This window comes from Magnolia sinica, chromosome 10 (genome assembly GCF_029962835.1).
Source record: "Magnolia sinica isolate HGM2019 chromosome 10, MsV1, whole genome shotgun sequence".
Lineage (NCBI taxonomy): Eukaryota > Viridiplantae > Streptophyta > Magnoliopsida > Magnoliales > Magnoliaceae > Magnolia > Magnolia sinica.
The window spans coordinates 9850212-9876109 of NC_080582.1; the positions used below are offsets into that span (position 1 = coordinate 9850212).

The 25898-nt window shown below is 42.1% G+C and overlaps 1 protein-coding gene across 1 annotated transcript in view; it reads left to right on the forward strand.

Moving 5' to 3' along the window:
• Positions 1-25898, forward strand: part of LOC131217329 (oligopeptide transporter 5-like) — a 57544-nt gene that overhangs the window by 26328 nt on the left and 5318 nt on the right. The window contains exons 4-5 of the mRNA XM_058212240.1: positions 24848-25296; positions 25698-25775. Of these exons, the coding sequence (XP_058068223.1) occupies positions 24848-25296; positions 25698-25775 (527 nt within the window). The remainder of the gene's footprint in view (positions 1-24847; positions 25297-25697; positions 25776-25898) is intronic.

A 25898-nucleotide genomic window follows, 5' to 3' on the forward strand; every position in this document is an offset into this window, starting at 1 on the left:
ATCACAATGGGCCACACCAAGAAAAAAAACATAAATATACAACAGGTGGGCCCTGTACATGGGTCTAATGTACATAACAGATAGGCCCTGCGCATGGGCCATTAATACACCTCAATGGGCCATGACCCATGGGCCTCAGTACATTGCAAGTGGGCTTCAAATACCACAAGTGGGCCACATTAATGGGCCTCGATTACATCACATAGGGCCTTATGAAGCAATGGGGCCCATGGCCCTCATTCTATCTGAAATGGATGGGCGTTGTGTGTACATAATACATCATGGTGGGCCTCATACATCATCAAATGGGCCCTACCAAGAATGGCCAGCGTGAATATAAAACATACATCTAGGTAGGCCTCATGGACCACACGCATAAACCACATACATTTCGACGGGTCCTGGTGCTCCATGGACAGTCAAAAACATCATTAGTGGTCCCATGTCCAGTCCATTTGGTCGTGAGGATGCAACACTTACATCCATGAGGTCCAGCACTGTCCCACATATCTGGATGGTGTGGATAAAGCACAAGCATCACATGGGCCCCACATCTGTTAGACGGCGTAAATAAGACAGATACATCATTGTGGGGTCCGCATCACAGACGGACGGTGCTGATAATACATACAAGGTGGGTACTCAAAGATCATGCCCGTCCCAGTTAAATGGATGGATGGTGTGCAGATACCACACATCATTGTGGGCCCGCCCGTTCAGAACGGACGGACGGCTTAGATATAACACATACATCTCTGCTTTGCTGCGTCCTACAACTACTGGACGTTAGTCCAACAGCACCCTTGATGAATGGCATGGTTAGAATTCATACCTTAGGGCCCCACAGCGCCGTGCAAATGGTCCAGCACCGTCCATAACATCTGGACGGTGTGGATGAAGCAAATACATCAAGGTGCATCACCATACGGTAAAATAGACGGTCGGTGTTGATGCAACAAACACACCAAGGGGCCCACGTCCTATGCAGATGGATGGCATGGAGAAACAGGTACATCACGGTGGAGTCCACACGTGCATGTGGGGCCACATTGCTGGGTAGCTTAGATATATCACGTACGGCCCCACAGAGTTTTCTGACGTCAATACCATAGCTTCATAGCTGTGGGCCTTGCCGTCCATCCATTCATGCCAGGTGGGCCACGATCACGTCCAGACCGTCCAACGGTCTGGATGTAGACGTAGCATACACAAACAAGATAGGCCCCACCCTTCACACGTACAGACGTGTGGGGTGGGCCCACAGCTGCTAAGCAGATGGACAGTGTGGCTAAAACACAAGCATCAAGGTGTCACCCACCGTCCAGCAATCTGGACAGTGTGGCTAAAATAAATAAATCATGGTGGATCCCATCTCTGATCAAGGGGATACAACAGATATATTAGGACTGGGTCCCACTACACGATGCCCACCAGCTAGACAACTGGTATTACATTGCTGCTATCGTCCAGGTGATGGACGGTAGGATGAAACATACATCCAGGTGGGGTCCACATGTCCCACGTGGACCGACGATGTGGAGGTAACACATACCACACGGGTCCCATAGCCGTTGGACATCAGTCCAGCAGCCTTCACAGATGGACGGTATGAATGAGATGCATTCATCACAGTGGGTCCCGGCCTTCCTAGTGGATCAAACTAATATTTGTGAATCCCTTCATCCAAGGCTTGCCAAAAATCCGACAGTAAGGTGGGTCTCATGATCGAACGGTCTGGATCGGGTAGGCCACATATCATCACAAGAGGGAGAAGAGAGAGAGAGAGATCGGATGATGGAGGGACCCCGCCACTATGTGTCCCTCTTAAATACCAAAACATACATCAAGATGGGTCCCACCATATGTGAGCCGTTTAATCATCAAATCAAAACAAAAATAACCCACATTAGATCTCTTCTTCCTTCTTCCGCCAATGCATGCTAGAGCTTCAAATGAACAATTGCAACGGTTGGGATCAAACTTGGATGGTGGAGATGAGAGATAGAAGTGGGCCACACAAAACTTCTCCCATGGAGAGCCATGGACATTGGGAGGAAAAAATGAGAGAGAGAGAGATGAGAGAGAGAGAGGGAGAGAGGGATAGGTGTGATGGGTGAAGAGGTGAGTGATGGGTGTAGTTTGTTTAAGAAAGTGTTGACTTTAGGGGTTGCTTGGGGATGGGGTGATGTGTACTTGAAATGAGGTGTGATTGATGAGACATGATTTGAAATCTTTCTTGGGTTTGTAAATGCGCGGTGTTTTCTCGAACTGAACGCGGGCCCACATCTCCTGGCCTGGGTATCGCCTAGACGCGCGAGATGCGACATTGGAACTGCGGCGACGGCGCGGTCGCTAAGATAAGAGTTTCGGATTGAGCCAACGTCGGTGTGCTGGACTCGGCTTAGGATTGCATGCAAACGTCGGATAAGGGTCGAAGGTTGTTGAAATTCGATCGGGAGGATTGTAGGAACCTACGGAATGGTACGGAGTAGGATACGGGGTTTACAGCTCTCCCCACCAAATAAAAATTTCATCCTCAAAATTTAAACCATAATACAAACAATACAGAGCTCTCAAAGGGAGGGAAATCTTATCGCAAAACATACCAACAAATTCGAACACCTAAGAGACGGGGATAACACCCTTGAATCTTTACTTTCTACTCTCAAGACGCCTCAACAGCACCATGATGACCCCACTGATCCTCGAATCCTAGTTAGAAACAATTGAAACTGAAATACTATGTAACCTTACAATCTCATCGGTAGGGAGCTATGTCTGAAAGTTTCTAAGTTATTCGAACTCGGGGATCTAATCATTCTAAGTTCTCAGCAATCATGAAGTGAAGGGTAGCTATCGACAGATATATGATGTTATCCTCAGGTATTCCCAAGATATGCTTTGATACCAACTTCTGTCACGCCCCAAACTTGGAAACCGGGCTCACAAAATTTCTGATCGCCAAATCTGACACTGACAGCCTCTGTAGTACCCCATTCTTGGCTCCCAGCGTATATACGCTAGATTTCGATCCTGGGATCGTACAAGGAGAATTTTTTAATGTACATTTATCTCGTAATGAGCATAACCACAAGATTACCCAAATCACAAAGGCAACATCATCATCACATATCCACTAATATAATCGTTTGAGTACAATACTGAAAGGGAAATATATATATAAAATAAATCAAAGCTCCAGAACACCGCTACACGCTCCAGGCTCAATGCTGCCGCAACCTAACATCACCTGCACGCATCTATCGTGCATAAGCTTATAGAAAGCTTAGTGGGTGGTGAAAGTGTGTGCATAAGGTAAGCGCTAAGTAAGCAATATCAGAGTAATCAGAGTAAGCGGAAATACTGATAAATGCATAATCATACAATGTCAGAAATACTAGCAAGATCATAAATCATATGAAATTAGAGTAATACGAAAACATACTGATAGGCCCATAAATATCATCAGTCTTATCTAAGCTATGCGACGCAGAAATATAATAAAAACAATATCATATACTGATGAAGTAATGTAGATCAACTATACAATGCGGAGACAACAAGCCAAATATCAGATGCCGCTGATGCAATGCAATATACAAATCCTAATGAGTCCATGAATACCATCAGTCATATCTAGACCGTATAATGCAGAAACTAGTAACCTAAAATGCTAAGTACTGCGAATGCAATGTGGTATGCGGTGCGAATGAAATGACCATGCTGGAGTGTGAAGTCGGGTTGATAGTACGTAGTATCGTAGGCTATGGGGTCTACCACCAGGGACTTCTATCCAAACTAGTCCCATACCTAAATTTGGATAGTCAGGCTCAATGTGGTAAACTCTTGATCTCAGGCTAGTCGCGCGCCCAACCGAAATCCTCGCCATGCGAAGGTACATGTAACAAATAGTTACATACCACCAGCCCGAGTGGATAGTGAATGAATGAATATGCAATTCTTGCTCAATAAGTCCACATATCAATATGGTTACTCTCTGAGAAATCACTGGGGTCTATTACACTGCAAACTAGTTTGCCACCCTATCGCACGCAACAAGGTGAGTGAAAGAGACATCACTATCCACTTTCCAATATCGGGCCCAGCTCGTCGATAGTGGACCCATTCCTCGAGCTAGTCAGACTCAGCCTAGTATTGCCCTCTCCTCTCGGGCAGGTAAGGCCGCACCCCCTTCCAACCAACCACGACAGTGGGAGACGCGACCCAACGGTATATGGCCCTTATGTAAGACCCGTGTCCTAATCCGTACCATTTTTTTAGCTTCCGCGGTCCTTCCGGTCAAATTTCGACAACCTTCGCACCGTATTCGGTGTTTGCGCACGATCCTAGGCCAGGTCCCGCGCACCGACGTCGGCTTGGTCCGAAAGTTTTATCATAGCGACAGCGTCGTCGCCGCGGTTCCAACGCCGTGACTTGCGCACCGAACCGATACCCAGACAAGAAGATGCCGATCTGCATTTATTCCGAAGAAACACCGCGCGTTGCGGATTTCGAGGGAATCTCTACACAATTAGTCCCACTAATTAACCATAAATGCAACCATACCTCAAAGTACTCCACCCATTCCCTCTTTTTCCAAAAGTCCACCATTCTTTCCACCTCACCATTCCTCTTTTTCTCATTTTCAACCTCAACCATCCCTCTTCTCCACCAATTTCAAACTAAACCATACCTCTCATCACTCCTTTCTTACAACCATCACTCCACCCATCCCTCCATCCATTATTTCTATCTCTCCCTCTCATTCTCTAGCAATTTTTCCAAATCCCATGAGAAATTTCACTCATCCAACACTCCCTCTCAACTTCAAGTGTGGCCCACCCTCTCATCTCTAATCTCAACCATTCATCTTTCATCAACCTCCATTAAAAGTGAAGGTAAGGAGCTAAGGAGTCCAAGGGAGCAAGGAGAAGGAAGATAAGGTGGGTGATTTGCCATTATTTTAAACTTTAGGGCCCCCATATGTTGGTGGGACCCAATTAGATGTATGTGATTTAATCTAGAGAGCCCATAGTGGCGGGGTTCCTCTATCTCACCGTATATCTCTCTCTTTCTTTCTTTGTGATGGTGTAGATCCCACCAATATGTGTTATATCTACCCGTCCATCTACATCAGCCGGTGTGGCCCACTCTATTACAGGTGATGATCCACACCATCCACTGTTTGGATGGGCACAATCCTTTTTTTTTTATATATATATGTGTATATATATGTTATATTTTATATAATATACATATAATATATATATATAATATAAAATATATTATGTGTATATGTACATATATTGGTGGGCCACGTCCACGTGGGACCCACCACAAGGCATGTTTTTATCCACAGCGTCCACCGTCAGTGGACGCTGGACGGGCGAGCCCCTTTGTCTACAAAAAAAAAAAAAAAAAAAAAGAAGGGAGATGTGGGCCACTCATGCAGGCCCCACCTTGATGTTTCTATACAATCCAAACCGTCCATTCTCTTCCTCAGGTCACTTAAGGCATTGAACCAAAAAATGAGATTGATTTGGTTTTCTGGCGGGCCGTGATATAGGAAACAGTGTTCCTACCTTTGACTTGCTCCCTGATGCTCCTGTACATCTGAAAAAGCTCAATATTGGACTCTATGGGTTGGTATCAAGCCACAGAGACCAATGGATGGAGTGGATCTTACTGAAGCGGGCCCCGTCTATGAAAAACCGTAGAAAATCCGTTTTTTTAAAAAAAAAAAAAAAAAAACAACGCGCACACACCCCGACACTGCGCTGGACGTTCCTGACGGGCGGACGAGGCAGGGCCTCACGGCACAATTGCGGGCCCCACCTTGATGCATTTCGATGATCAACACCGTGCATTTGATGGGTCCCCGTGGACTGACCGTCCATCCCAAAAATCTGCCCTATACGGAACTCATGTGGGCTATACCATCTAAAATCATGTGAAGAGATGCCAAAACATATAAAAATTACTTGGTGGAGCTTACCTGAGTTTTGGATGTTACTAAAATTCGGTATGGACCGTTAGTCCAGGGGGACACACAAAATGGGTGGGCTGGATCGTGGACCACATCATGGTGGGCCCTAGATTTGGGGGCTCCTCAAACGTTGGAATGACAAATAAACATCACCGTGGGCCTGGTCCACGTGAACGGGGGTCACGGCCCCAGCTGTGGGCCCCACCTTGATGCATATCTCCCATCCAACCCATACATTTGATGGGTCCCCACAGTTCATCCGTCCACGCCAAAAGTCAGCTGTATATGGAACTCTGGTGGGCCACATCATTTAAAATCATGTGTAGTCATGCCTAAAATATATATAAAATCGTTGGTGGGGCCTACCTGAAATTTGGATGCGACTGAAACTTGGTCTGTACCCTCACCCAAGTGGGACCCACATAATGGACGGGCTGGATTCGTGAACCACACTTCGGTGGGCCCTACATCCACCGTCCACATGACCCTTTAAAAAGGGGTTGGACATTATATAAATATTACCGTGGGCTCCCTGCCCACGTAACCTGTCAACAGGTTAGATGAAAGTAAACATTACGGTGGGCCCCTTCACCACATGGCCCTGTGGATAGGTTGTATGAAAAATAAACATTCCAGTGGGCCCAGTCCAGTGGGCCCTACCTTGGTTTAAGTGGCTTTATGAACAATTGGGTGGAAAATAAACATTATATTGGGCCTTAGGCTGGGTGAAAAATAAGCATCATGGTGGGCCCCACTTATGTAAGTATTGTAAACCACACCCTCCATTGGTGTGGGCTCCATCAGGATGCATGTGTTTCATTCGACTATCCAACCCTTTTTGAGATATTATGAGGCCCATTGTAATGGACGCAAGGCCCATGTGACTAGGCCCATGTTGATGCATGTGTAGCCCGTCATTGAGGCCCACCTTGATATGTATATATGAGACCTATGTATGGGGCCCATTTAATGTGCTGGAGGCCCATAGGTCAAGGCCCAATAGGACATACATAAGGCCCACTGATAGGCCCATGCTTGCAGTGTAATTCCGCCATGGTATATGTGTTGATTTTGTAACGGGCCACGCCTTGGGAGTAATGCTGGTTTGACGTCCACATTGATAATGTTGGTTAAATGTCCGCATTATAGTTCTCCTTAAGGCCCACTGATAGGCCCAAACTTGTGGTAAGTAGGCCGTCTAGGCCCATCTCCATTATACCTAGAACCCATCTCTTATTGCATGTTTAGTATAGATGCATGATTCATGATCATTCGCACCATATGTATGCCTGATGTGAGGAGTGACCGATCATAGCATATACCTTTGGATAGACCGTTTATGGGCTCCCTGATAGGTGGAGTTGCCTCATATAAGTGCATGGTATATACAGGACTGTTGCATGACTGATAGTGTGACTCATGCACTTGCATTTGTGTGATTGTAGTTACTGTATGCCCTAGCGACATCAGGGCCATAGCCTCCATAGACACATCGTGGATGGCTGAGTTGGATACCGAAAATATTTGGTTCTAGCATCGGGGCGCCATAGACGTCCCTGGGTGAAAATTCCTAAACCCGATGGTACCAGAGGATGACTCCAACGTCGAGACCGAGTGGATATATAAGCGCACGAGGGCCGAATACCAGGAGGCCGCGTCTCCCACTGTGTTGTGGTCGGTTGGAAATGGGTGTGGCCTTACTCATCCGAGGGTAGGGGGCAATACTAGGCTGAGTTTGACCAGCTCGTAAATGGGTCCGCTATCGACATGCCAGATAGGTATTGGCAGACTGTTGGTCAGGCGAATAGTGAGGTTTCTTACGCTCACTTGGACTGTGCGGCTAGGAGAGCGATAGTGCCACTTGGAGTGTACTAAACCCCGGTGATTATTCAGAATGAGAACTGTACTGATACATGATGAGGATTGGCATGCTTGAGTTGCATCTCGCATCGCATGACCATGTTATGGCCGATAGCATTCATATCTTACACCGCATAGCCTTGGTACAGTTGATTGCATTCATGTACTCATCACCATGATTTCGCATTGCTCTGACCTTGCATTCTAAGCATGCTTATATTGCACACACACTTACACCACCCTCTAAGCTTTCCATAAGCTTATGCACGATTGATGCGTGCAGGTGACGCCAGGACGCAGTCGCAGCCATAGTCTCGCCATAGTTGGACCGTGCAGACGAGCTTCTGGAGTTTTGTTTCTTTTATTACATTGTATTTTCCCTTTCTATCGCATTGTACTCAAAAGTTTTTGATCATAGTGGATTTTGTGGTGGTGTTCTTGTGGTTATTGTTTGTGGGTTATGCTTTTGTTATGCTCATTATGAATCAGACTGATGACTTGAAATCCTCCTTGTAGTATCCCAGGATCGGAACCTGGTGAATGGGTGCCGGGACCCGAAAATGGGGTTCTACGGAGGCTGTCGGCGCCGGATTCGGCGATTGGGAGACGCGACCCAACGGTATATGGCCCTTATGCGCTTGTGTATCCACTTGGTCTAAACGTTGGAGCAACCTCTGGAACCAAGAGGGTTTAGGAACTTTCACCCAGGGATATCTATAGCACCCTATGTAGAACAGATTTTCAGTATCCCATCTGGCTATCCATGATAAGCCTGTGGAGGCTACAGTCCTGATGTTACTAGGGCGCATAATAATCATAATGCAAGATGCATGAGTAATACAATCCAGTCATGCATCAATCCTGCGCATACCGTGTGCTCATGTGAGATTACCTCTACCTATCAGGGAGTCTCATAAAAACATGCTCAATGACAAATGTAATGATTAACCTCATCTCATAACAAACATGCAGATGATACATATGAGCATGTATCATGATGCTATGCTGTGATATACTCGTAATCGGCATCAACAATCAATCTCGACAATGTGGACATTTAACCAGCATTGCCCTCGAGGAATGACCCACATAAAGCCTAATATATAGTAGACTCATGGCCTCATACAAGGACCTAATATACAACACCATGAGCCTTACTCAAGGGCCACATATACACAACAGGTGAGCCCTACTCATGGGCTTCAAATACATGACATGTGGGCCCTACACATAGGTCATGAATACATCAAACGCGTCATACATCATGGGCCTAATACATATCACAATGGCCTTGCCCATAGGCCCCGAATACACAACAATGGGCCTTGCCCATGGGCCATGAATACATCACAGTAGTCCTCAACTATGGTTTGCATATACATCCTATAGGTCACGACAATCGGAATCGATCGATAATCAGAATTGGTAAATCGGCCACGTCAATCGGAGTCGGCAAATCGGTCACGACAATCGAATCGATCGATAATCAGAATCGACAAATTGGTCACGACAATCGGATCGATAATCAAAATCGACAAATCGGTCACGACAATCGGGATCGATTAATAATTAGAATCGACAAATTGGTCACGGCAATCGGAGTCGGTAATCGGTCATGATAATCGGCCTCGATCACTAATCGGCAATCGGTCAAGTCAATCGGAATCGATCGATAATCAGAATCGGCAAATCGGTTACGATAATCAGAAATTGGCAATCGGTCAGGATAATCAGCCTCAATCGCTAATCGGCAATCGGTCAAGTCAATCGGAATCGATCGATAATCAGAATCAGCAATTCGGTTACGACAATCGAAAATTGGCAATCGGTCACGATAATCGGCCTCGATCGCTAATCGACAATCGGTCAAGTCAATCGAAATCGATCGATAATCAGAATCAGTAAATTGGTCACGTCAATCGGGATCGATCGATAATCAAAGTCGATAATCGGCACCGATAATCAGGGTCGATAATCTATGTCAGCCTCGATAATCGGCACCAATAATCAGGGTCAATAATCAGCACTGATAATCAGGGTCGATAATCGGTGTCGACTTCAATAATCGGCACCGATAATCAGCAAATATAAATGAGGCGGGGTTTGTAGATGATGAGCCGATCAACTATAATATAAAGATCGGCACCGGCCGTGGTTATATCAAATCCGATGATATGGAGTCATCCGTCTATGGCGAATGGGGCCCACTTATTTGAGTTAACCCACTAAGGGAATGATGAGAATGGGCCTAACAAGGCCTAAGGGAAGGTCGCAATGTGGACATCCAACCATCATTGCCCATCAATGTGGACATCTAACCAACATTGCTCCCAAGGAATGGCTTACATATGGCCAAACATATAGTGGGCCCATGGCCTAGCACAAGGGCCTAATACACGTCGCAATGGGCCTCTCTCAAGGGCTTAATACACATCAAGATGGGCCTCAAATATACATCACAGGGGGGCTCATTCATGGGCCTCATATACATCACTATACACATCGCAATGGGCCGCATACCTGGGCCTTCTACACATCAAAATGGGCTACGCCAAGAAAAAAAAACATAAATATACAACAGGTGGGCCCTGTACATGGGTCTAATGTACATAACAGATAGGCCCTGCGCATGGGCCATTAATACACCTCAATGGGCCATGACCCATGGGCCTCAGTACATTGCAAGTGGGCCTCAAATACCACAAGTGGGCCACATTAATGGGCCTCGATTACATCATATAGGGCCTTATGAAGCAATGGGGCCCATGGCCCTCATTCTATCTGAAATGGATGGGCGTTGTGTGTACATAATACATCATGGTGCGCCTCATACATCATCAAACGGGCCCTACCAAGAATGGCCAGCGCGAATATAAAACATACATCCAGGTAGGCCTCATGGACCACACGCATAAACCACATACATTTCGACGGGTCCTGGTGCTCCATGGACAGTCAAAAACATCATTAGTGGTCCCATGTCCAGTCCATTTGGTCGGTGAGGATGCAACACTTACATCCATGAGGTCCAGCACTGTCCCACATATCTAGATGGTGTGGATAAAGCACAAGCATCACATGGGCCCTACATCTGTTGGACGACATAGATAAGACAGATAAATCACTGTGGGGTTCGCATCACAGACGGACGGCGCTGATAATACATACAAGGTGGGTACTCAAAGATCATGCCCGTCCCAGTTAAATGGATGGATGGTGTGTAGATACCGCACATCATTGTGGGCCCGCCCGTCCAGAACGGACGGACGGCTTAGATATAACACATACATCTCTGCTCTGCTGCGTCCTACAACTACTGGACGTTAGTCCAACAGCACCCTTGATGAACGGCATGGTTAGAATTCATACCTCAGGGCCCCACAGCGCCGTGCAAATGGTCCAGCACCGTCCATAACATCTGGACGGTGTGGATGAAGCAAATACATCAAGGTGCATCACCATACGGTAAAATAGACGGTCGGTGTTGATGCAACAAAGACACCAGGGGGCCCATGTCCTATGCAGATGGATGGCATGGAGAAACAGGTACATCAAGGTGGAGTCCACACGTGCATGTGGGGCCACGTCGCTCGGTAACTTAGATATATCACGTACGGCCCCACAAAGTTTGCTGACGTCAATACCATAGCTTCATAGCTGTGGGCCTTGCCATCCATCCATTCATGCCAGGTGGGCCACGATCACGTCCAGACCGTCCAACGGTCTGGATGTAGCATACACAAACAAGGTAGGCCCCACCCCTCACACGTACAGATGTGTGGGGTGGGCCCACAGTTGCTAAGCAGATGGACAGCATGGCTAAAACACAAGCATCAAGGTGTCACCCACCGTCTAGCAATCTGGACGGTGCGGCTAAAATAAATAAATCATGGTGGATCCTATCTCTGATCAGGGGATACAGCAGATACATTAGGACTGGGTCCCACTACACGTGGCCCATCAGCTAGACAGCTGGTATTACATTGCTGCTACCGTCCAGGTGATGGACGGTAGGATGAAACATACATCCAGGTGGGGTCCACATGTCCCACGTGGACCGACGATGTGGAGGTAACACATACCACATGGGTCCCACAGCTGCTGGACATCAGTCCAGCAACCTTCACAGATGGATAGTATGAATGAGATGCATTCATCACAGTGGGTCCCGGCCCTCCTAGTGGATCAAACTGATATTTGTGAATCCCTTCATCCAAGGCTTGCCAAAAATCCGACAGTCAGGTGGGTCTCATGATCGAACGGTTTGGATCAGGTAGGCCACATATCATCACAAGAGGGAGAACAAAGAGAGAGATCAGATGATGGAGGGACCCCACCACTATGTGTCCCTCTTAAATACCAAAACATACATCAAGATGGGTCCCACCATATGTGAGCCGTTTAATCATCAAATCAAAACAAAAATAACCCACCATAGATCTCTTCTTCCTTCTTCCGCCAATGCATGTTAGTGCTTCAAATGAACAATTGCAACGGTTGGGATCAAACTTGGATGGTGGAGATGGGAGATAGAAGTGGGCCACACAAAGCTTCTCCCATGGAGAGCCATGGACGTTAGGAAGAAAAAATGAGAGAGAGAGATGAGAGAGAGAGGGAGAGAGGGATGAGTGTGATGGGTGAAAAGGTGAGTGATGGGTGTACTTTGTGTAAGAAAGTGTTGACTTTAGGGGTTGCTTGGGGATGGGGTGATGTGTATTTAACATGAGGTGTGATTGATGGGACATGATTTGAAATCTTTCTTGAGTTTGTAAATGCGCGGTGTTTTCTCGAACTGAACGCGGGCCCACATCTCCTGGCCTAGGTATCGCCTAGACGCGTGAGACGCGGCATTGGAACCGCGGCGACGGCGCGGTCGCTGGGGTACAGGTCTTTGGTTAGGCCGACTCTGGTTTGCGGGACTTGGCTTAGGATCACGCGCAAACGTCGGATAAGGGTCGAAGGTTGTTAAAATTCGATCGGGAGGATCGCAGGAACCTACAGAATGGTACGGAGTAGGATACGGGGTTTACATGCAGGCAAGATAAATATGCTCTAAGAAAATCATACCACAGCCATAACCATATAACATGCATCCGTAATCACGTTATCATCATCATATTGTCATGCCATAATTATACAATATCAGAAATACTGACAAGTCCATGAGTCATACAATATCAGAGTACGCAATATAAATCAGCATGTAAATGAGGAGTTATAAAGAGCCAAATATCAGATGTCGAGGATGCAATGCAATGTGTGGTGCGAATGAAATGACTATGCTGGAGTGAAGTCGGGATGGTAGTACGTAGTATCGCAGACTATGAGGTCTATCACAAGGGACTTCTATCTAAAATAGTCCCATACCTAATTTGGATAGTCGGACTCAATGTGGTAAACTCCTGATCTTAGGTTAGTCGCGCGCCCCAACTGAAATCCTGGCCACTGCGAAGGTGCACTCAACAAATAGTTGCGCACCACTAGCCCGAGTGAATAGTGAATGAATGATTGAATGAATGTTTAACTCCTGCTCAATAAGTCCACATATTAATACAGTTCATCTCTGGGATCATCACCGGGGTTTAGTACCCTCTAAATGACACTGTCTCTCTCCCAGTAGCACAGTCCAAGTGAGTGTAAGAAACCTCACTATCCTCCTGACCAATAGTCTGCCAATACCTATCCGACAGGTCGATAGCGGAGCCATTTATGAGCTGGTCAAACTCAGCCTAGTAATGTGCCTTACCCTCGGGCGGGTAAGGCCACACTCCCTCCCAACCGACCACGACACAGTGGGAGACACGGCCTCCTGGTATTCGGCACTCAGGCACTCATGTATCCACTCGGTCTTGACGTTGGGGTGTCTCCTGGCCTCAGAGGTTTAGGAATTTTCACCCAGGGACATCTATGGCGCCCGTATGCTAGAACCAAATATTTTCGGTGTCCCATCTGGCCATCCATAATATGCCTGTGGAGATTACAGCCCTGATGTCGCTAGGGCACACAATGCAAGATGCATGAGTCATACAATACAGTCATGCATCAATCTTGCGTATACCGTGCACTCATGTGAGATAACCTCTGCCTATCAGGGAGTCTTATAACAATCTGTCCAACGACATATGCAATGGTCAACCACATCTCATAACAAACATGCAGATGATGCGTATAGACATGTATGATAATACTGTGCTGTCACATACTCATAATCAGTATCAATAACCAGCCTCAACAATCGGCTTCAACAATGTGGACATTTAACCAACATTGCTCCCAAGGAATGACCCACATAAACATCAATATATACATCATGGTGAAATCACAAATCACATCGGTTCTCAGATACATTGCTTTGGGTCTCACACAAGGGCCGCACATTCATCACATTGAGCCTTACTCATGGGCCGCATATACATCACATTGGGCCGTATCATATGGGCCTTACACATCGCTATGGACCTCGTCACATGGGCCATGAATACACCACATCAGGCTTCACGACCCATGGGCTTCAAATACACAAGAGGTGAGCACTACACATGGACCTCAAATGCATCACAATGAACCACAACCCATGGGCCTAAAATACATCTCAATGAGCCAAGCCCATGGGTCTCAAATACATTGCAAGTGGCCTTAAATCTATTTCACAAGTAGGCCACATACCTGGGCCTAATTCACATCACATGGGCCACAACACATGGGTAGGAAATACATCACAATGAGCCTCATCATATGGGCCGAAAATATATCTCAATGGGCCTATGATCAATCTGTCACAAGACCTAAGTTCATGTACCCAGGAAGTTACACCATCGGCATAGTCCATGAGTCTGAGTAATCACACAATTTCTCATATGCCCACATGGTCTTATAGCCACTCCATTATCAGAAGTCCGTATGGTTGAGTGGCCACACAAATGTCACTCTACTTGTCATAATAAGGGACTTAAGGTGAGATGGTTACTTATTATTATTATTATTATACCATATTTCGCATAATGGGGCAACCGCTTTACTAAATTTTCACGTTGCCGGGCGGCCAGTACCACAATTTCACATAGTTTAGTAGTCACCGAAGCACTACTTGATCATATGGTTGGGCTACACATTCCCCACATACCCACATGATTTATGGCTATCCACGTCACACATGATCACAAGATTTATGAGCTACATATTTAGCACCATTTTATCAAATCTAGTTATCACTCATCCCGTCAGTGATTATATGGTTAATGGCCACAACAATCATAAATCTACTTAAACAAGTAGTCACATGATTACTCCAATTTTCATACAGTTAGGTGGGCTATAAAAAATTAAGCACTCACATGTGGTGGTCCACATAACTTCCACCAATCCACACTACTAGTTGGGCCACCCAAGATCCCAAATTCCTATAATGTAGTGATCGACATGATTCCTACCAACTGGCGGACTAAGTGAGAAATAACTATTACAATAGGCACCATGAAAACGACTTATATTGCCGCAAATATATAGGGAGCCCCACACTCTAAAATGATCTCATCAAAATAGATGAATGGCTGGTAAAACATGTATATTAGGTGGTCCATGATCGATTAAAAGGAATAGATGGATAGATTTCTCACAAACATTACTGTAACTCTAGGAAATAGTTAACGGTGGACAAGTGATCAATATTGCTCTCGTGGCATGAGATTTGGATCTGACTAGTCTATGGAACCATACCTTAAAATGATGAGGATAAACTGATGAAAGGCATACATCTACATCATACTACAAAGTGGAGTCCATGGCCAAGGAAGCATCCCAGCATATAAGGGCATACCAGAGCCTAAGAATTTCTAATGGTTATTACACTTTCTACTTGTAGCATGGCCTGGCCCACCTAAAATTGAGTTCTACTTCATCTTGTGTCTACGGGCAAGAGGTGGGCTCACTTCCTAAGTGACTGGAAAATACATAGGCAGTGTCGGGTATACAACACATGCACCTAGGTGGGCTTCACATGCTTCACATTATGTCCAGGGAAGCTTTCATTGGTAAGCATACAATTCCCTTTCCTTATTATTATTATTATTATTATTATTATTATTATTATTATTATTATTATTTTGTATAATTGTGGGTCTCATTGACATGGTGGGGTTCACCCCATGAACAGTTCATATAACAAACAACATCATAGCTGATACCACCCACTAGATGAATGACATGGATATAAGGTACATACGTCGAGTGGGACTTATGACACATGGATGGTCTAAATGATGAACGACTGGGATGTAAAATACATGTAACGAGTTGGCTCCATGATCTAATGGCTAACTCAACTTTAGTGGTAGTCACACGTTACAGTAGAACTCAAATGATTTAATCTGGCCCATCTGCTATACAAAAGCCCTATTGAAATATATAGTCAATGACATTCTAGGGCATAAAAAGGAACACCATAGATGGCGGTAGAGGGCCGTTCGCACCCAGGAGCTGATGGACCTGTAATGAACGCAATGGGGCGGGAATGGGAGACAAAACTAAACTTTGAAGAGGTCCCAAACCCATCCAGTTTACACTCCAAAGGTTGCAACAGCCGGAACCAAGCAAAAAAGGCTTGATTTAACGACGGACTTCGTCCATCGCTAACGGAAAATGTTCATCACATTCTTCTTTTTAATGGTAGTGGCGGGACTTAGCAATGGACCAAAATTCGTCACTAAAATGATATTTAGCGATAGATTTTATTTGTTTTTGCGACTGTTCATGGTTTGTCATAAATTGACTTGTACCCTTACTGCTTTTTTTTTTTTTTTGGTAGAATATGGTGGAAATTTGTGTTTTGTCATAGTTTAAGAAGTGTTTTATAATAGAACTTTAGTGGTTTAATTGTATTTATTTGTATGTATGATTAATTTTGTAGCAATTGATTGAATGCATCCATTTTGTTTTGTTTTGTTTTTCTTTTCTTTTCTTTTTTTTGTTTTATCAATTGAGTGGAAGTTATCAATAAAAATTTTTATTTTTTATTTTTTTGCTTTAAAACAGATATTTAAATGCTTTGCAATGTCACATGAAAAATCCCAGTCTACATCCTTAGTATTTTATTAGAAATCGAGAATTTAGAAAATTTTAAGATTGAAAAAAATTGAGATTTTGTTAAATAATTGACATTTTGAAAGAAAATTGAAAAGTTTAAAAAATTAATATTTTGAAAAAAAAAATAGTTGAGAAGACTAAAAAAGAAATTAACAGTGTTGGAGAAAAATTGAGATTTTGAAAAAAAAAATAGTGATTTATTAAAAATCTAGATTTAAAAAAAAATAAATTAAGAAGTTTGAATAAAGTTGATAATTTTTTAAAAATTTTGAATTTAAAAAGAAAATGATATTTTGAAAAAGAAAATTGAAAAGATTTAGTGAAAAAATTTCAACTTTGAAAAAAAAATATATTTTTTGAAAAAGAAAATGAGATTTTGTATTTTGAATTTTTTTTTTTTTTTTTTAAATTGATAAGTTCGATATGAACTGACTAGTTTAAAAAAAATTAAAAAAGAAAATGGAGAAGTTTGAAAGAATAGAAATTTCGCAGATAAAATGAGATTAAAAATCGATATTTTGACAAAAAAAACCGACATTTTGAAAAGAAAAATTGAGAAGTTAAAAAAATTGTTATTTTGAAAAATAAAAAATAAAAAATGTTCGAGAAAAATTGAGATTTTGAAATATAAAAAATAGTGATTTAAAAAACACCAAGATTTTGACAAAACATTGTCATTTTGAAAAAAGAAAATTGAAAAGTTGAAAACAAAATGGTGCTTTTGAAATTAAAAAAAAAGAAAAAGAAATTGGCATGTTGGAATTTTTGAGAAGTTTGGTAACAAAAATGAGTTTTGTTAATTTTTTTTTAAAATTAAGATTAAAAAAATGGACATTTTGACAGAAAATTGGCATTTTGAAAAAGAAAATTGATAAGTTTCGTTTAAAAAAAAAATTGTGATTTTAAAAACGCAAATTCAAAAGTTTATAAAAAAAAATTACAATGTTTGAAAAAATTTGAGATTTTGAAAAAAATTGAGATTAAAAGAGAGAGAGAGAGAGAGAGAGAGAGAGAGAGAGAGAGAGAGAGAGAGAGAGAGAGAGAGATTTTGACACTAAAAAAAAAGGTTTTAAAAAATTGTGATTTTGAAAAATAAAAGTTATATAGTTTGAAAAACAATAATAATGTCTCAAAAATTTTGAGATTTTGAAATGAATTGAGATTAAAAAAAAAAAAAAAAAAAAAACTAAGATGTTGAAACGGATGGACGGGGTGGATTTCTCACAAATATCACGGTGGGCCCACCCAGGAAGCTAGGCCGTCGGAGGCAATATATCAACGTCGGTCAGTAATTTTTCAGTGAATTATTTGATACTCCTGAAGAGTTTGACTCTTGATACTTAGGTACTCTAAAAGTGTGTACGTGGCATGTATTAATGCTAAGTAAAACGACTACAAGTCTCTATGTCGCTTCTTTAAAATCAGATTCGTTGAAAAATCTCAACCTGTTATTGGTAGACACTTGTTTATGGAATTTGGACCAGTGGATATTTTTCATTCTCAAACGTCCCATAAGTGTCCACCAATCTGAGACTCACGTAATCAAATAAGCTTTATTTTTATTTTTATTTTTTTATTACATATAAATTGTGACCTAAAATATAACTGTTATGAACAATTTAAATTGATTTATTTTTTTAATGATTATATGTCACTTATTCTGAATAAATTCTAAGTGATCGAGTAGAGATCGATGCCACCGAGATGCTCAATTTTATTGAGAAAATTTGAAAAATCCCATGTTAGTTGTTGAAATATCTTAGTGTTGCTACTGGATGTCATTGAAGGTGTTTGATGTCATCGATGTTTTCAATGGGATGTGATGCCATTGAAGGTCTCATCGATAGCGTATGCAAGAGTTGCGTAAGTGCAGGATTTGTTTTATATTTTGGTTGTGATACTTTATTTATTAGGTGTAATCGGGATCTGGAAGTAGTAGATGTGTTCTAAGGTTTCAAGAGCATAACTAGTGATTGTGAAGTGGATTCGAGGATTGTTCAAATCGGTAACACTCTATTCTCTTGTAATTTCTGCTTTTATAGTGCATATATGTTGCTTTAAAATAATAATAATAATAATAAAATGCCACTTATCCTAAATAAATTCTAAGTGCTGATGTATAATCTATCACGCTCCATTAGAGTATCAGAGTTTTTCCATCCTTTGAAACAAGATTACCATTTGAGATTTTTCCCACTGTGAATCTCACCCTTTACCCACCGGCTTTTTTAAATCACCCAAACTTTACTTTCTCTAACTAAACCACTACTCTACAGATTAACTCTTTGTAGACAAAAATACTCTTGCTTTCACAGTAGCACCGTGATATCCACGGTGGCACCCTGCACGTGGATATCATCGTAACACCGTCTGATTCCTTTTAAAAATTAGACAAACTGTCATAGTGGCACCGTCAGATTCTTTTTAAAAAATAGACAAACTTTCACAGTGGCACCGTGATATCCACAGTTCTACCGTGAGACTTTGTCTTGTTCATGGTAGCACTGTCAGATTCTTTTAAAAAATTAGACAGACACCATGATATACACGGTTCTACCATGAGACTTTGTCTTGTTCACAGTGGCACTATGGATATCACGGGCGCACCGTCATATTCTTTTAAAAAATTAGACACACTGTTACGGTGTTACCATTGAAACTCTTTTGAGAGTCACAAAAGTTTTGAATCAATATGATATTTGTTTTTCCTCTTCATCCAGGTCTTTTTGACCTTATGAACAGATTAGATGGAAAATAAACATTATGCTGGGACCTATGAATGTTTTAACGGTGAAAATATTATCCCCACTGCTATTTTTGGTGTGGTCTATTTGAGCTTTGGATATGATTCATTTTTTTGCTCATGCTCTAAAATGATCTCTAAAAATGGATGAATGGTGTGGATATAATAAATATATCAATTGGGGCCCATTTAACTGTGATCTCCTTTGAACCATTCGTACAACTAAAAAATTGACCGAGTACTTCGTGAAATTGACCGAGCACCACATAAAATTGATTGAGCATCAAGTGAAATTGATCGAGCCTCACATGAAATTGACTGAGCGGTCCATGAAATTAGAGGTTTGCGTGTTTTGAATCATATGTTGCAAAAAAAAAAAAAGATGCGGATTTTTTTTAAAAAATATAACTCTGAGCACAAGGAAATTGCAAAAAAATAGAAGAAGAAGAAGAAGAAGAAGAAGATAGCGTGTATGGGTGATTGTGTGCATATGAACGGATAAGCAGGCGGACTTGCATGTCATGCTTAAGGAATGTGAGTAAAGGATGGATGCTATCTCCAGGTACGTTGAGAATAAGCAGTTAGTCGTCATGGCTGTTAAGGGTGTTAAGACCCTATAAAGCAGAATGGTTGCTACAATTGCTGCTGTTACAGAAAGGCTGTCATGGTTGTTTCATAACCATTTTGGAAAACCTTGATCAAGGATGCAAACGAAAAGAGATGTGGCACAATAGTCACTCCAAGAGTTCGACTACTAGCTTGGTGTTTTAGTTTTTACAAGTGAGCCCATGGTTTAGTGATCCAAACCATTGATAAGATGGTCCCCACGACCAGCTCCTAATTGAACAATCATTAACAAGTGCAATAGAAAAAATCAACAAACAAAATCAAGAAATTAGCCAAAAATATCTATCATTTCATTTCATGACCAAAAAATTACATTCGGTCTATATAAAAGGGTCCCATGTGAGTCAAGGTAGTAGACCACTATCGCATACTGCCTTGGCGAGTCAGGTGAGGGGGGTGGAGCTCCTTTCTTTTGCACGCAGCACAATATGATTTGAATATGAGATACATCTTCTCGTTCCACCTCTCTTACTGACCACTCATCTCTTCCACTCTGGCTTCGCTGGTAAGATGAAGCAACGCATATAACATGATTGATTATTAGTTTACATACATTCATCGACCCAAACCTCAGTTCCCTTATCAATTTCATCCCATCTGCATACAATTTAATCTTTGATTATTACTCTACATACATTTAATGACTTATTCAAGTGTTCATGGGTTTACCCTAGGGTTGCTGTTAACCATTCACTCACACCGAACAACTTGTTCATTTGCAATGAGGTGCCAGCTCTACCCTGTGTGACCTGCTGACCACTCACTCATACCGAGCAACTTGTTTATTTGCAATGAGGCGTCAACTCTACCTTAGGGTTGCTGCTGACCATTCACTTATATTGAGTAACTTGCTCATTTGCAATGAGGCGTCGACTCTACTTTGGGTGAGTTGTTCATCATTCACTCATATCGAGCAACTTGTTCATTTGCAATGAGGCGCTGACTCTACCCTAGGGTTGTTGGTGACCATTCACTCGTACCAAACAACTTGTTCATTTGTTGACCATTCACACACTAACTCCTCACCATAAGAGCATACGATGATTCTAGTAGCCATTATCTGAAAACAAACACAATGATATATTCTCAACGAATTGTTAAACAATAAGAGCGTACCATCAGATACAACTCGGTTGAATAATAGATGACCGAGAACACACTGAAATAATAGATGAGGATGATGTAAATCTAAAGGAACTAAAGAATAAGTGGGGCATTAAAAATTTCAAGTCTACAACTAGAGCTTAGATAAATATGAATGAATAAAATCTCAATGGACAATATGTCGTACCAGATCAGCTATGAAATTTTAAAGAGGCAAGGAAGGCGACTTTGAAAGAGGGGATCTAATATATACCAAAGCAATTGAATAATACTTGTAAATGCAAGAGATGCCAAAGAAAAAGTAAGTAGTCTCATGTTGCATTTAGGTTTGATGTTATGGAAAATTGGCCGAGCTTTATATGAAATTGACTGAGCCTCACATGAAATTGAACGAGCACTTCTTGAAATTGCCTGAGCATCGCAGGTGCAAATTTTTTCGATTTAGGGTTTAGGGTTTAGGGCAATTTGTTCAATACATACCTGAAGTGAGTCACTTTTTCGATGGTGGCACCATTTTCGTCCTTTATTGACAAAATAAAATGAAGAAAAAGAAGTAACAGTTTGGTGGAAGGGTATATTATTGTATGAAGAAGAGAGAAGATTTTAAAATTTTGGTTTTATGTAGAAGGGTATTGCGGTTTGAAGATAAGAGAAGATTCTAGAAAATGGATTTTAAGTAGTATGATATTCTGGTGTGAAGAGGAGATATGATTCCAGAAAATGGATTTTTCTGGTATGAAGATGAGAGGAAATAAGATTTTAAAAAATGAATTTGTATTGTAGGGGTATAATTGTCAGAGAAAAGGCATTGGTTTAGTTTGGGAAGGTAAAGTTTGGATGGCTAAGAAAAGCCCGTGGATAAAAAGTGATATTTACAGTGGGAAAAAACTCTTGCCATTTTAGCCGGGGAATTTTAGGATCCACATTCATTAGAACCTAAATAGTTTACTGGGAAAGCATTATGTAGAAAACTTCTCACAGAAGGGTGATCTACACTGTTGATCTGATGGGATCTACCTTTGATGGGTGATTCATGAAAAATGTCTCAGATCTGATGTTCCTATCTCTTTGACCGAGGGGCCAACAAATAGGCGGTGTTGCTAACACCACCCCCAACCTTGGTGTTTGGATGCCTTGGGCGCTGTGGGGCCCAACTCGCTGTATGTGTTTTATATTGCCTTCCATCTGTTTCCTCCGAATGAATCCGAAAATTAAGCCGATCCAAATCTCAGGTGGACCACACCTTAGGAAACTGTGGCGATTGAAGGCCCACAATTAAAAAACTGCTTGGAGGCCACAAAAATTCTGGATCAGGCTGATACTTGTGTTTTCCCTTCATCGGGATCTGACTGACCTTATCAAAAGGTTAGATGACAAATAAACATTATGGTCGGCCCTAGAAAGGTTTCAACGGTGGGTGTCATTATCCCCACTGTTTCCAATGGCGTGGTCCACTTGAGCTTCGGATCTGCTTTATTTTTTTGATTCATTCCTTAAAATGAGCTGCAAAATAGTTGGACGGCATTGATATAAAACATAGAAATCACATTGGGCCCCACAGTGTCCAACACATCAACACACCAATGCTAGTGGTGGTGTTGGCAACACCACATAATCCGCGTTCTAGTAATAGAGATTAAAGGCTAGATGGCCAAGATCTTCCAATCAGGATGAACTTTGGTCATTCTCCATACGCAGTGGGTCCCATCGGATTCACAGTCTAGATTCTAATCTAGACTTTTTCGCTTTCTGGGTATTACCCATCTAGAGGTTGGCCATTATATAAATGGTTTGGATCATTGCAAAATACCCTAGATCTAACGGCTAGGGTCCCGGTTCAAAAAATTAGCTATAAGCCCAAATACGTAGTAATAAACCTCTTAAATAATTACCTAAGCATGGTCTCTAACCAGTTGTCAACCTAACACTTTCTATTTTCTTTAGTTTAAGTGCGGTTTGCTTGCCAGACTCTCTCTTCCTAAAGATTTGACCAATCTGGCCCCACCATGTGATGATCAAAACCACTCATCTAAAAGCTAGTGGAATATTACATGGGCAACATGAAAAGAATCTTAATGATTGGAGACCATCACCTTCATGCGAAGTTTAGATAGAAACCGCTGTTCTGATCATTATTTCTATGTTACTTTATATGAATGATTCTCTCCATAATGAGTGAGATTTTATTTCAATCTCATATAAACCACCTAAGGTCGAAATCTTCTACATTAACAGTCTCGATCATTATAAGATGGACTAAATGGGGAAAGCCTTGCCAGTGAACAAACTTTTTTATTTTCACGAAATCCGTCCCTCAATCGCACAACTTGCAGCTGTTCTGTGCTCTTGCTCTGATCTTCCATGGCTACTGAAGGAGGTAATGTAACTTTGATTCTTTCTTTTGTATCATGCATAGGTCCAAGATGGCTCCAACACATAAATGGACCTAAACAGTGTGAGCCATTCGATCTGTAGGACACGATTGGTTATAAGGTAGTTCCAACGGTTAAGATTGTCTAGTTGGTGTCCCTTTTTCTTTATCAGTTGATAGTAAATGGGCTTGGTCACTCTTGAAGTAGTTTGAGTTTTGTTTGCAACTAACCTGAGCGGCTAGAGTTCTTGATGTCCGTCTTTTTGTTGGCTCGTGTTGAGTATTTGTGTAGCAGGGGTATATGATAGGCGGGGGTAGCATTGTGTGCCGTCCCTAATGAGAAATTCTCATGTAAAACGCTTGATCCCATGTGAATTAAAATAATAATAATAATAATAAATTCATAGGAAATTCCAGAAAAAGCAACTTTACAGGAAATACGATTGGGGCAGGACCTCAACAACAAAAGGTGGAGGAGACTGCCTATTTTATCTTTAGAATCTAGAAGTGCCATCCATCGGAGGAGTGTTTCTGATAGCCCCCGGGCCTGTTCGGTCTAAAATGAAATCCCCTCTAGGCTGAAGAGGAAGCTCGTAAACTTGGGCAAAAATTCTATTCCACTGATTGACGCTACCCAGACACGCCAGGTCGTCTGCTAGCCGTTAAGAGTTCTTTGATATTTAGGCCATGACGGTTAAAAACCTCAAGGAGTCACTCAGATGCCTGTAAAATTCTCAAGTTGTAACGGTATGTTACAGGTAATCTAATTGTGGGGCCCACAATTTGTCCATCATATGGGATTAATCCAAACCATGCAATTGGTAGGCCCAAGTTTGCAGGCCCATCTATACTAATTATAAAAAATGTTAATAAATAGTTTAAATAATATCGTCCATGGCACACATTAATAGATAAGTATGGCCCACCTAATGAATGGACTAGCTAGCTTAACTTAAAAACCAGTTCATCTACTGGGCATGATCTGCCTAATGCATTGATCATATGTCTATTACATGTAGGCATGTGAGCTTGACAAATCTCCAGCTTTAAAGTGCATTATGCTAATGATTCATAGATTATGCAGATGAAATCAATGATGCTCCCATCGAACAAGTGCGGCTCACCGTTCCTATCACTGACGATCCGACATTGCCTGCTTTAACGTTACGAACATGGGTCCTAGGACTCAGTTCGTGTGTTTTTCTTGCTACTATAAACAAGTTCTTTAGTTACCGTCAAAACCAAATGAGGATACCAGGGAATTGTATCTTAATCATAGCTTTTCCGATTGGGAAGCTGATGGCAGCCACACTTCCATCGAAACTAGTAAGGATACCAGGGACGAGGTGGACAGCTTCGATGAATCCTGGACCGTTCAACATAAAAGAGCATGTCTTGATCTCGGTCCTTGCCTACGCAGGGACCTTACCTCCATATTCACTAGCGATTGTGTCCCAGATGAAGGTTTTCTTTCATAGGAAAATCAATCCCTTGGCAGCCCTATTGGTAACCCTAACAAGTCAAGTAAGTCTCTCTCTCTCTCTCTCTCTCTCTCTCTCTCTCTCATTGCATTTGCTGCATGTTGGCCCAATGATTTGGTGATCCACACATAGATCTTATGGGCCTAGTGACTGAGTGATTATGCTGGAAAACTCCAGCTTGAAAGAATTACTTATCCTTTGATTAGATAGATTGTTAACATAAGATTTAAAAAAAAGGTCGATGAGGCGCATCAAATCGATGGTTTGGGTCAACAAAACATGGGTCTCACATATGTTTGCTCACCTTTTAAAGTATCAGGCATTTGGGATTAGGCCAAATCTGGCCTGATGGATGGTTAGTATATGTAATATCATTTAAGTTTATTAGAATGTAACTATGCATTGAATTTAAAATAAACATTTCTGCATGTGATGCTCATGCAGCTGTTGGGCTATGGGTTTGCTGGACTATTTATCAAGATCCTCGTTGAATCTCCCTACATGTGGTATCCTGCCCTCATGGTTGATGTTACCTTCTACGGGTCTCTCTCTTCACTCTTGTTTCCTAAGTTACACATGCTACATTCCAGCAAGGCGTATAGTTAACACACAATAGTGGCTATGGCTTGCTCGTCGGGTACTAGT